A 14,793-nucleotide genomic window follows, 5' to 3' on the forward strand; every position below is an offset into this window, starting at 1 on the left:
AATTGAATAAAAAGTTTAGATATTTTGTTTTTGAAATAGTAGTTTCGTGGTTTTACTCATGCAATTCATCAAAACTCAAAAGCGACATAATAATAGTAAGCATTAACATTTAGTTGCTGCCAAAAATCTATAATTGTATTTATTGTAACATTACAAAAGCTATCAAACACGAAAATTCAGTGTCAGTTTAAAAGTACAATAAACATATATTATATAATATGTGAGTGTGTATTGTTTATTAAATGAAATTGGATCATTGCCAAATTAGATGTTACTAAATAAAATATAATACAATTAACAATTTGAAAACAAATAAAATGAAACCACAGTTTTGAAAACATTTTTGTTTTCAAAATAAACTTAAGCTGCAATAAAATTTTTATTGAAAAAAAGAAAATAATTTTGGAAGAGCATATACGACTATACTATATATATGACGTCATGCTTAAATTAATACATATAAATCCTTTTAGTTCATTGGATTAACCAACTATAATGTATACTAATGGTATAAAAGTCATAGAAAAATGTAATTGTTTCGTATTGTTTTTTGTTTGGGAAACGAGATGGCTGGCGTAATTGTTTGTTTACGCCGCCGTAGTTATATAGCACGTTAAATTGTTCGAGCAAAATTAATGAAAAAAAAATAATACTTATAATAAATCGATTTTTGAAGTCATATTGAAAATCAGAATATATATATATATATATTTTTTTAACTTATCAGCAAAAAGGGCGTTGGTTATATTGCTCAAGCCGAAGAAATATTATTTCGAAAACAGAATTTTCTTCGATGAGTTTATTGTGCATTGTCGGACAGTCACGTACACATGCCGCGGGAGGCCGCCAATGACCAGTGATCAAGCATAGAGTATAACTTTCTACCATTTCTCCTATCGACCAATATAGAGTGGGTAATGGGGCAGTGATATTTCACGATCTAGCCCTCCCACTACCAACACAAAAATAAATGTTACATTTATTGTATAGGTACTTGTGCGTGTGTGTATGAGCTGTATATACATATATATTCAATATTATCATTGTATATATGTATACTGCACTATTGTATTAATATTTACTATATTACTGCTTTAGTTTCGTTTACCTTTACGACCCACTCCGTTGGATATCCAACCTCCTTCTCGTTCCAGGGGTGCCGATTTGGACGTGAGCACCACAATGTATTGCATATCACGCCACGTCAATGTAGGGTTCGCTTCGAGTGTCAGCGCGCAAAGCCCAGCAGCTAGTGGAGCCGAAGCAGATGTTCCTGAAAATGATCCATTGACAAATGTGTGAATAATGTTTATTCATGTTAAATTTGATAGATTTTAATTTTAAAAGTACATTTATTTTTTTACGATGCATAATTTATGTGAACGTGCGTTATTATGTTATTAGGTATGTACGAAATTGTACGTAGTTAATAAATCAAATAATTTCAAACTTGCTAAAACGTAATTATAAAAACGCAAACCTATAGATGCGGAAAGCAGAAAAGTTGTAGAAAAAAAAAATGGAAAATGTATGGGACTAACAGTTTAAATTGTTTAAAGAAAATAAACAATAATGGCATATTATTCAGGCATTTGGTTACAATTAGAATGAATTCTTGAAATTTGTACGAAAGTCGTTACGGCCGTGCACTATAGGCGTCGACACCCAAAATAACATAAGACTTTACGTACAAACGTTAATTGATTCGCAAACAATTTACAGATACGATAAACACTCAGAATGGAAGAATGCTTGAAATATGGTTTTTTGAACAACAGTACAACACACAACCGTATTAGAATATAACAGAAGTTTAATCTAAAACGATGTACAAAAGTTTGTCAATGCTCCAGGGACGACAACCTGTAGATGTGTTATAAAACTTTATATAAGGAGTTTAATATACGGAAACTGAGTAAATAAAAACAAAATAATACGTGTACATGTATAATACTTGTACGAGTTGAACGTATACAAATTAACGTTTAAGTCCTTTTTTCGATTTAATTAAAAAAAATTTAATGTCGCGAAATCAAAATACGACGAGCAAATGACTTACGACTATTAGGAACAATTTTTTTTTCATGTCACGCGCAGAACAAATTAATAACAATAATGAATGATGATATCAATAGTATCATTGCTTTGTATACGGTGTCTCTCGATATAAATTAAAATACTGATAATATTTAGTGGCAGTCCCCAATTTCGTAAAATTTAAAATCGAAATTACCAGTATGTTCTACAGTGCAAATGTGATCGGGTCGTAATTTGGCATCCATGTCCACGGTGGCCACGCTTTTATCGTGTCCTGGAGTTCCAGAGCTATAAGTGGTGGCTAATGTAGATGAACATTCTTCAAGGTACCAAGGTTTGTACCTAAAACAAATAACACATACAACGATATAAGTATAGTCAGCTTAGTCCTTATAAGATGCATCACGTTATACATCACTCACGCATTCGTTATGTAAGAATTTTTAAAATTTTCCTAAACTCTAAATTATCCCAATGACCTTAAAATGTTAGGTTAGGTTATATTCAATGATTAAAAAACACTAGGGAACTTACTCGGTTGTATATAATTATTCTGATCATACATCGGAGACGAGTAGCATATTTTACTTCTCAGGATTATTTATTTTATAATATATTAAACTTTTTCATCAAGAATAAAACATTTTATTAAAAATAAACTTCAAAAAGTAGAACATTTAAAATTTCTATAAATAAAAAATAATACAAATTATTTCATGTCTAGAAAATGTTTGTATTCCTATATAAATTGTTGATAAATATTTCAAATTAAGGATATTCTTTCTGAATTAAGTACAAAAAATAATTTATTTTTCCGAAAACTTCTTTTTCGCAAATATTATTTTATTAGGGTTTCCCAATTATTATGAAAAATATGGTGATTTTTTAACTTTTTATGCCTACAGTGCCTATACAGTATACCACCCTTAATGCCAAGGTAGAACAAGATTTTTACTCCTAAATGGTTAAATGCGATGACGGAAAAAAGTTCCATACATGGATAAAGATGAATTTATTTCAAAATTACTAGTACGTGCACATTTAGATAGATTTTAAAAATATAATGCTTGATGATATATATATATATATATATATTTACTATTGTCTCAAAATGGACAACTAAAGATAATTAATACTTAATCGCATCAGCACAATAGACACGAAATGATCCCCAGTGTAGAAATTAAATTTTGAGAAGACGCAAAGCTATAATAAGAACTGGAATAAGATTAGATAATACGATACATTTAACGTTATAGCAGTAAATTATAAAATTGTTAAAACTTTGTGAATGTTATTAATTTTGAAAGTAAAATATTACAAATGAAAATACTGAGATAATAATAAGTTAAAAAAACAATATAATAATAATATGATAATGTAATAATATTTAACAATATAATAATTACGAATCAACATCTATAGCAAACTACACACAATCTATGTACTTTTTATACATTTTTTTATAAGCTTAAACAGTTTCTTTATTTTGGGTTTGAACTGTCTTGTAACGCATTATTTTGAAATTAATAGTAAGATTTAATCTCCAGACCCAGGTAGACCAAAATGTAGATGCATCATTAATAGACATGGCTAAGTTTAGGGTATTGTACATAAATGTATAACTGATGAGATAATCTTTCACAAAATTCACTAAAGATGATTATTTAGTAATTGCATTCTATTACAAAGACTGAGAGAGTAAGAAACAATGATAGGATTATAACGCTAATATTATTCTGATTTCCATATATGTATTTAGATAATGTTTTAATTTTGAATGATCATGGACTACAGTTGAAAAAATTAGATAAAAATTTTAAAAATCATAGGTCAAAAAAAAAAATTAACAATACACTTTAGTTACATTATTTGTTTCACAATAAATAATTGGTCACAGACAACCAATAATCGCAAGCTTAAAAAAATAATATAACCAAAATAATCGTTTATTGTCAAAAGTTTTTGGGTTTTAATAACATTTACTAAAAGGTATGATACCTGCGTTATAATTGTATGCTTTTCTTATAAGATAGGACATCACTTTTTCATTAGATACTAATTAATTCAATACGTAGTATACTTGAAATTGCTGGATTATTTTTCGCCATAAAATGTTTATATACATATATATATTTAAACATTTAAGGATAGGGGTGTAAAAACATATTGTTATACCAACAACTTTCTTGCACATAACTTAAAATTATATGTTGCTGTTGTTTTTTTTTAATTTAAAATAATTCGCTTAAGACGTATTTTCTAAAAAACAGTTAAGTATTAAATTACTAGTCAGACTTGAAAACATCAAAAAGATAATATTACAGACTACAGCAAAATACCAATAACGTTTAAATGTGTAATATATAACCCTACTTAAATAAAACAAAGGCATATTAAAATCAACGAGTTTCTATCATTTGTTGCCTTCGACGTGGTCTGTTTTCTATTAATTTATATTTTGAAATTTTCACAAGTGTGCTTATCACAAAAAGATCTCATTATAAGCACTCGATAGTGAGTGTTTTTCTTAGATCTTTATGTTTGGATAGTTTTAGAGTTCAATTATAATTTATAACATTCGTGTTTTATTAAACTAATATTCACGCAATAAGAAGATATTCTCAATATATCTTTTACTTGAATTATTTTGTTATTGGTTAGAGACAAACTGTATCTACACTTTATTTTATACATATTTGTTTGAAATCATCAAACTGCCTGATTTCCCACAACTGTTGCATCGGATAAGTATTTGTTTTTTTTTTATTATATTTAGTTTATTGTATTTAAATCGTGTATTTCCTTACAGTGACGTCACCATCTGGGAATACTGAGTATCAAGTTTTCTGTCCCGATAAACAGTTTATATATCAATCCAATAATAATAAAACAAAAAAAAAAAAATGTTTGATCGTAAAACGCCGACGCTTTTAGCTTAAAACAATTTCATTTCTTATTATACCTATTCCGTTGACGTATACTTACGTATGCACATAAAAATACAAGCACCTCACTCCAATCACTCCAATCGTTTTCCACAACAACATATATTATAACACGGAACCAACGAATCGACCAATCCGACGGACAAGCTCGTCGTGGTAAGATATACGATTGCGCGTCGAGTTGCAGTTGGTTGGCGCTAAGAAAACCATTAGCTCTGGGCCGCATTAGTTTTATAAAAATATGAGTACACCCTATCAAAAAACCCATTTATATTTTCAACATTTTATTGATGGAAAATCAATATGAGTTAATGTATGTCAGAAAGACAAAAACTTCTTTTTACGCTTTATTGAAATAGTGATATAATATTAAATAAGTTATACTCGTAAATGTCCATCAATCGAAATTGCCCTAAAAATAGTAACATGTAATATAGTCACTTTGTCCAAATATTAAAGTAGTGAACACGTTCGTTTGTGCTTCGTAAAGGGTAGCTAATAACATTATATAATTATTATGCTCATCATTATTAGAAATCGAATAAAAAAATCATAATTATCCCTCTTGTAAGTAAGGAGACTGAAGTTGCAATGAGTATATTGGTTAGAACGATGTAGTTTTAAGATTTGCAAAGGATATAACATGATAAAACTATTATGAATTGTTCAGAATTAATGAGGTATCTTTCCTCGAATAAAAAAAAAATTATATCAAAATAATATTACATACAATGTTTATAGGATTTTTTTGGATTATGTATTCATGTGTAAAAAAACTTTTAATTTACAATATAAATATATATATATATATATATAATATACATATTTTTTTGAATATGATCACGAAAAAACCAACTAAATAAGTTCTATTATGCAAGTAAATAATTATTTGTTTATCATACCTTCGCAGATAAAGGCTTACAAATGAATATAGTTCGCTCCGGTGAATAAACATATAGTTATTAGTAAATATTTACCTACTTAATTTTTAATCGGATGTTTGTGTAATGTATAGGTAAGATCCATGGTAAAAACATATGTTATTCGATAAACAATAATTCAAATAAAATTTTAAGCCATATTTCTTCCTATTAGACTGTTTAAGTTTAACTTAAAACAATCAATTAGCGAATAGTGTGAGGGAAGCGAAGAGACATTTATGTCCAAAAATTTTAATTTGTCTGAGAACAGCGCTGTCGAGGCAATTTTTTATGGTTTTTGGAGGGAATTTATACACGAATATAATATGTATATAATATATAACATCGTAAATTGTATCATGTAATACGTGGACTTAAACTTTATCCCACGATGTCTGTAGTTGTGGTTGCAGTAACGGCGGTGGTCACGGCCGACTGCAGAGTATATAGTATAACATAACCCGGACAAACTTGATATGAATCGATCGAGATACGCCAAAAGGTGGCAGAATATATAATATATATGTTATATTTTATACACATATATTAATAAACGGATATAAAAATGCATAGTACATACGTGTACCTAAATCACGGCGAAAAATTATGCATGGTCCGAAACCTTTCACGAGTATAGAATATCCTCACAACGAGTTTTGCAGTGGCTCAAGCGCTGAAAAGCCTCGGGCTTTCGCTATAGGAAACTCCGGACGTGACACTCCGAATGTATTTACTATACATATATATATACGTATACATTTTGTGTGCATGTAGCTAGCTGGAAGTTTTCGTTTTTCTCAATGGTTTCTGACCCCCTGCCGGGTTTCCGACAATAAAAGAAGATTTTCGACGACGACACGCTGCGTCTTACGCACGCACTATACTCACAGGATATTTACGCTTCCTCGTCGTCTTGCCAACTCTGACCCCCACCCCATCTCCTCCACCGACCACCAAACGCCACAACCGTTGGTCTCCACCCGACATCACGCCTACTACGAGTGCTACGAGCCTACGAAAATCGCTATCGGCTAAGACTTTGGGAGGCTATTGGGTAATCTTGAAGTTAATAATGAAAATATGCAGTTGTTGACATACTGCAGTGGAGTGTAGGCGTGTAGTCATAGTAGGTATAATAGGTACATAATATGTTTTGTACTTTCTGAAATAGGTTATTATTTGCCTACAAATTGGTCTTAATTTTAATTTTTAACCTAAATGTAAAATTTAACCTTTGATGATTAAATGTATATAAATATAGATATAACATAAACTTATATTAGTACTGATTAGAGACATTTGAGTGATAGATACTTTTAAAAATAAAATATTTAATCCGATTTGAGACTTTTGAGTCCAGACATCCGACGGGTACAACAAATAATGTTTTCAGTTCTGATATATTTATACAAAAATATTTTAATACATTTTGGTGTTTTATACAACTAATTTACACGGCGATGTCAGCTCAGTAACCATTGGACATAATGGAATTACTTAGTTTCTTAGACGGTTTAACGTTTTTAATTGAAATCCTTACATACGAGTATAAGAGTTCACACAGAAGTTATATTACAGAATATTATATTATTCATGATTTAAGCTGATGATGAACGTTTGCACTTTAAACAATTAGATAATAAGTTAAAATAAAGTTAGGAAGTATTATGCTTGTTTGTTCAATGTTACTTACAGTTGCCTTAACCTTACAGGATTCTATATTTCTCAGTGTTATTATAATATAATGTGTAATGAACAACTATAGCAAAGTGACAGAATGATTTAATACATCAGTTTCCCGTATTGTTTATTTTTCTACTTGTAAAATTTCACGCATGTAATATTTTTATCCCTCTTCTTCCGATTTTACAGTTCACTGCGCAGTTAGATAGAAAAAAAAACATTAATTTTTCATTTCAAATAGACAGTTCCATTAAAAATAAGATAACGTCTTCTACTTTTAATCACAGATCATAATAAATAAATATTTATTTGAAGTTACACGGTAATTAAATGGTCAATTGATATCCTGTCTTCTAAACATTCAAGTATAATAATAAACTGTATGATAATTAATATACATTTGAATTAATTCAATAAAAATATTTATCATTTCTTATTATTCACTTAACGATTGGATATGATTAATTCATATTTTTTTATTTTGAGAGATTTATTATGGAAATTATAATCTTAAATCAATATTGCGAATTGAGTACGAAAAAAAACTTTGACGAATTAAACAAGTATAATGGATTTTATGTATTTTATCAAATTTTTTTTATTAATATTTATTCCGGAGTGGCAACTTGGTGATTAAAGTGATACATATATTTAACATTATTCTAAAGTATAAGAATGTTTTCTATCAGTTCAAAGTTATAGATAATAATAAATTTACAATGATCAGTATTATGGGCATCTTATATATATACTTCAGATTATTTATTGTACATTTTTATTTCTAAATACAGTGTAAAATCTAATTAATATACCGATCTATTATTTTTCTAATGAAATACGGAGGTAAACATAATAAAAAACTATACTTCAAAGTTTAAAACTAATTTGAAACAACAAAGATATATAATACCAGTAAATCGAGAAAAATATTGAAAATATAATATTTTGTTTGTTTGCGGAGAATGGAGATAATTAATCATAATTATTTTAATGACTATATATTAACTTAATTATTAAATTATACCTATATAATTTAAATCTTTGAGATTTTTTTATTTTATTTTTTTTTATATACATTTCGATAATATATTGTTACAGTAACACGTATTAATTATATATAGTTAATATACTTAAACAAGAAGTTTTGCATTACTTACCAACTATGTCCGGTAAAGTTTGTAATTTAAACTCTATAATAATAATACATACTTATAGGTAGTTATTAGATATCACTAATCTTATAGATTAAATTAAATAATTAACTTTTAAACAAGAATGCAAAGCAAAAAATAAGTTTTATATTGATGTAATAAGATATCAATTAGATATTAATTAATATTCAGAGGGGTGAATAAAATGATGTGTGTTTGATAAAAAAAATTTACTCAGTCAAAAAGCTTAAAAATGTAACGAAAAATTGCTCATAAGCTGTTTATACTGTAATATTCAACACAAAAAACTGAACATAAATAAACAATACTTCTTTCATGATAGTCCGAAGTTTAAATTTCGAAAAACTTGAATATTAAATTCACGCATAAAATCATGATTTCTCATCACGCTATATGAGTTTATGTAATGTAATTTTAAGAATATTAATCGAAAAACCTTGAATTTCACTGTTATCTAAATTAACTTTTTCTATACTCACTTTTTATTTCTAATCGTTTAATTTAAAATTGTATACGGTATACATTTGCATTTGCCCTTAACCATATTAGTACTAAGGAAGGTCCAATAGCTACAGTTCATGCCACAGGCTTTATCTATTTTATATCATAATAAAATAAAATACAATGCTGGCTAAATATTTGGTTGTTAATTTTTTTTAGTCAATATGATATGTTTTATTATTATTTAAATTTTGCTCAAAAAGTATTTAAATAATATATGTAACTTTATTAACCACGAATATTATTTATATTTTTCTGATAACTATTCTAAAAATTAATTTCAAAAACGTTTTATAAAATTATTTTAACTTCCTCAAATTACCCATAACCAACAAACAATTTTACCGGGTTTTAAACGTGTCACCTGATATCCGACAATTACTGAGATAACTCTTTTGACTCCCCGGACTTAAAATACGAGAAAAATACAAATCCCTTGTCGTCTGTAGGCTCACTTGCACTTTCAGTAGCTAAAAGCCACTTAAATTTAATACTGGTAAGCTGTAAATACGGATGGATTCTGTACTGCTTTTAGAAAAATTATAAATTAAAACTATTACGTTGTGGTTGCACAAGCACGTATATTGATGTCTAAAATTTATGATATTTATTTATTTGCTATAAATTTAGACGTTTTCTGTTACTTTCAGTGTATTTTTTCGTTTAAGATAAATTCTGTACCTATCCATATAAATTATTATTGTAATTGAACGGCGTTCTCGCTAATTAGGCTCACTGGAGATATCAAAATGAAAAATATATCATATAATTATTATTACCTTATATTTTTATACAACATAAAACGTGTAATATTGTCGATTAACAACCTACGTGATGAAGAAACATACACAACATTGTCATTCTACATCGTTAATTTCGCGTAAATAAAGTTGTGATAACCTATACAAATACTATTCAGGGTTATAATTTTAACACTTAACAGTTTAACACCAATAATAAAAAAAGCGGGCAAGTCGTAGATGTCGCTCTGCTGTACAGTAATTTACTGTAATGGACGGAATTAAATTTGAAACCAATGATATTATATCATTGTATTCGAAAAACGATTCTGAGTGGAGACAGTTTATCTGTCTATGATATATTATAAATTATTGAAAATTTTCAAATCTTAGATATAAAAGGAACATTTTTTATGAATTTCAAGCATAAAATAATTTGCGCATTTTCGTGATTTTTACGTATGTTGTCAAAATTCAAACTTTGAATGCTTATAAAAAATATTGTGACTATATATTTCTTTTATTTTTCAACTGCTATTGTAAAAATATTTGTTAGGAGCCTTGCATTAAATTCTCAAATCATAGATTTAAAAAGAAAAACTTATATGAATTTCTATCTAAGATAATTCGATTAGATTTGAATGCAATGATAGGTATCATTGTATACGAAAAACGATTCTGAACGGAGATGATTTGTCAGTCTAGGATATATTATATTTAAATATTGTCATATATTCTATTTTGAAACAAATATATTATTTTTCAATTAGGACGCATTTTAAATAAGGCATGGTTAATCAATTTTTCCAAAAACCTTGCATGTAGTTATCATAATTCATAATACCTTATATTATCATAGATATACATATACCTGGTTTGAGGATAAATCGTTATCATTACGCGATTTCATAAAAATTTAAAACTCAAACGCTCAAAACATTTTTCCTATAATGACGCTTCAAATTTTCTCTACAATTATTTGAAGCAAAACTTATGGAAAACTTAGTGTTGAATTTTATAACCTTAAATATAAATACAGAACAATATTACGAATTTTTAACTACAAAATAATTCGCAAATATTCATGGTTGTTACGAATTTTTGTCAATATTTGAAATTCAAATGCTAATAAAAATTTAATTTGAATTTCCGCTGGACATTTTTTTTTGTGATAAAGATTGACAAATTTGTAAGGAATCTTGTATTAAATTTTCAAATCTTAGATTTAAAAAGAAAATTTTTCATGAATTTCTAGCTTAAAACAATTTGCAAATTTTTGTGATGTTTACATATTTTGTCAAAATTCAAAATTTGAATGCTTATAAAAAAAATTGTGACAATGAATTTCTTTTATTTTTCAACTGCTATTGTAACAATATGTTAAGAGCATTGTATTACATTTCCAAGCTTTTCTACCGAACAAATAATTTTTTATCGATATTTATAGAAAAAAAAGTTGAAAAATTATAATGTCAGTAAACAGCTCAAAACAAATCTAAATATTTTTAAAATTTTATCAAACATATAAAATGCCTACATAAACATTCAGTCAAAATTTCAAGTAACTGCGGTCATTTGTTTTAGAGTTACACCAAAATAAGGATATCGCTAAAAGTGAAAATCCAATGTTGTAAAAATTTAAATTTCAAATGCTCATAAAAATTTTATTTGAATTTCCGGTGGACTTTTTATTTGTGGTAAAGATTGAAAAACTTGTAAGGAATCTTGTTTTAAATTTTCAAATCATAGATATAAAAGGACATTTTTTTATGAATTTCTAGCTTAAAATAATTTGTGAATTTTCGTGATTTGTACCTATTTTGTCAAAATTCAAACTTTGAATGCTTATAAAAAAGAATTGTGACTGTGAATTTCTTTTATTTTTCAACTGCTATTGTAACAATATGTTAAGAGCATTGTATTAAATTTCCAAGCTTTTCTGCCTAACAAATAAATTTTTATCAATATTAATTTAAAAAAAAAACTAATAATTATCGAAAACTGCATATGCCTATAAATAGTTCAACTTAAGTTGACATTTTTTGAAAATTGCATGGTGGATAGAATATATTTATATAAATATTTGGTGAAAATTGTATGTATCTATGTTAATTTGTTTTAAAGTTACATCAAAAACTAAAATCGATTTTGTTGAAAACTGTGCGTACAATTTCCCGTTTTTCCCTTAATTTTTAGTTTGTTTATTCCGATTATTTAGAAAAATATTAAGAATTTTTTACTTTTTACTATGAATCGGCATATTGCATTATTTATAAAGTTATAACCTGCGATGAAGCAGATATACTCGTATTTTATATTTTATGTATATAAAGTAAAATTATATCATAGTATTCGTGATATTAAATGAAAAATAATAACTCGTAGTACTTTATTGTACTTAAAAAGCAAATGATATAATAACAGACCACATGCTACACTAACGTGGATTTTTTTGTTATAAAATGCATAATAATTACGCTTATAGCATTTTAGCAACGTAGGTATCTAACCAAATAAGCCTATACCTAGAGTGAAATTATGATGATAGTAAGTAATAAAACATTATAAGTAGTATCTTTGATTTATTATATTATATATTTTAGGCAAATAACTAATTTGGTAAAAATTTTTGACGTTTAATTTATAATTACGTTGTATAGTTTGTAATTTTCGTTAAATATTATATTATTATAATGATATAATATAATATAATTAATTTCAATTCGAAAACTTCTTGAAATCGACTTTTTTGTTAAATGTATGTAATATATTTATCCATTCAAACATTATAATATGATGTCTATAATTAATTTACCCAGTATACCAGAGAGATACGTTATATGAATTGTAGCTTATTATAAATAACTTATGTTTTCTTATGACAAATAATGGATAATCTCAAAGCTATATTTAGGTATAAAGTTATATAATTATGTAAATACATATATATTTAATAAATATTGAGTGAAAATATTTATGAGTAGGTAAAACTAGGTAATATTGGGTAACACTCATTGATTTTGTGTGTTTCTTGTTCTCAATTTTTATTCTGTTATATTCATTAATTTTAGTATTATATAAATAATTTATTATTTAATTGCAAAATAATCGTCACTTTTATAAATATACATATGGAATAAAATAAGGTAGTAGTACATGAAATTAACGCAAGGAAAATCTTAAATCGATTATACCAAATGAAATTTAAGTTTCGACAGATACATTATCTTCTTATTGTTTTAAATGAAATTAAGGTTATAATGAAAAAACAATTGAATATTGATATAACAGATTTTCTGAGATTGAATTATTGAATATTATATGGAAGTCGAGAAGTATAAAACAAATATAAAATAATAATATTAGCTAGGTAATGAATACAATATAAAAATTAAATTGTAATGCGGTTAATATACTACGGTTTAATTTTTCCGTTAATGTGGTGTATTTTGTTACAAATGTTTTTTCAGCGAAAAATGAAAAAAAATCTTTAAACAGAATACTATACAGAATGTGCTTATCAAAATCATGCAGTTAATAATAACAGTGTAGTAGGATATCAAGAAGACAAGAATGGATGTAGTACATATACTGCTTGTGAAATAAGAGTACGATTATTAAGAAAAATGTCACCAAGAGAAAATATAAGATGAACGATTATTATTAGTGATGATGAAGATGAGAATAATGACTTAAATATTGGTTATAAAAATGCAGATAATGAAAAAGTATTCTCCTTTTGTTCTAAAAAATGTGATGACTATGTAGTAAAACTTAATGGTTCAGTCTCTAAAATCAATCTTCAATAAAAAAAAAAAAAGAATAAAAACTGATAAAATGAATATTGAATTTAAGAAATTACGAAAGGATTATCGAGATAGGGTGTAAGACACCTATCGGCACTAGAAATTGTTTTATTCTATTTAAAATATGCAGACATGCATTTTAAAAGATTTTCTTGAACTTAAGTCCTTCAAGTTATGGTGTTGATTTTTCAGCAGTTTTAAGTAATATCTAGAACTACTTAGCAGTTAAAACAAAAAAATGAATTTTTAAAGTACCTAAGTAAAGCGTAATGTCGAATTTTCAATCCATAAGGAGGCTTAAAAGAGGATGACGTATAACCGCATGCGTTGTCTCCGTCTTACACACGTACGAGTGTACGACATACCAAATTTTCGTTCACCAGTTTCAATAGTATATAAGAACAAATTGTTCAATTATAAAATTTAAAGGTAAAATTATTATCCAATGTCCCAACATCAAGTAAGTAATGATCTTTTTTAAAAATGTAATCTTAAAATATCATTACTTACTTATAAAAGTAATACTAATAATACTATTTTTTACAAAAAAATTCAAGAATCGGAAAAAATGTAAGTACATTCAAAAATTCCTAAAAATCAGAATCTAATCAAAAATATTATTAAAGGAAAAAATGGGGGTAAGCATGCTTTGTAAGCTAACCTGTATAAAGTTATCCCAACACATAATCTACAATGATAGAATATAATGAACAAAAATGTGATATAGTTAAATTATAAACACTTTTATGTTACAATATATGTATCATGTTGCGATGTGCATAAATGAAATATAACAGTCAACAACAATAACTTAGCTTTTCCAACATCATATGATAATAATAATGTATAGTTAATCAATTATTATTTAATATTTACACATAATATCTAATAGTTTGTACATAAACATTAAACATAATGTTCTACAACTGCCTAGAAATAATATTACTAAATAATTAATCCAACAAATATTTACTAAATAACTGCAC

At 26.6% G+C, this 14,793-nt stretch overlaps 1 protein-coding gene across 3 annotated transcripts in view; it reads right to left on the reverse strand.

Annotated features, from left to right (window-relative positions):
* Fur2 (furin-like protease 2) overlaps positions 1–14,793 on the reverse strand; it is a 140,248-nt gene that overhangs the window by 23,419 nt on the left and 102,036 nt on the right. For all 3 annotated transcript variants that reach the window (XR_016190777.1, XM_089222394.1, XM_089222393.1), the window contains exons 9-10: positions 2,234–2,379; positions 1,109–1,273 (exon numbers count right to left, since the gene is read on the reverse strand). Coding sequence is in view for 2 of the 3 variants with exons in the window: in XM_089222394.1 (XP_089078520.1) it covers positions 1,109–1,273; positions 2,234–2,379 (311 nt within the window). In the remaining variant the exon portion in view is untranslated. The remainder of the gene's footprint in view (positions 1–1,108; positions 1,274–2,233; positions 2,380–14,793) is intronic.

Source organism: Diuraphis noxia, unplaced genomic scaffold (genome assembly GCF_037042655.1).
Source record: "Diuraphis noxia isolate RWA-SAM2 unplaced genomic scaffold, SU_Dnox_SAM2 contig0003, whole genome shotgun sequence".
In the NCBI taxonomy this organism is placed as follows: domain Eukaryota; kingdom Metazoa; phylum Arthropoda; class Insecta; order Hemiptera; family Aphididae; genus Diuraphis; species Diuraphis noxia.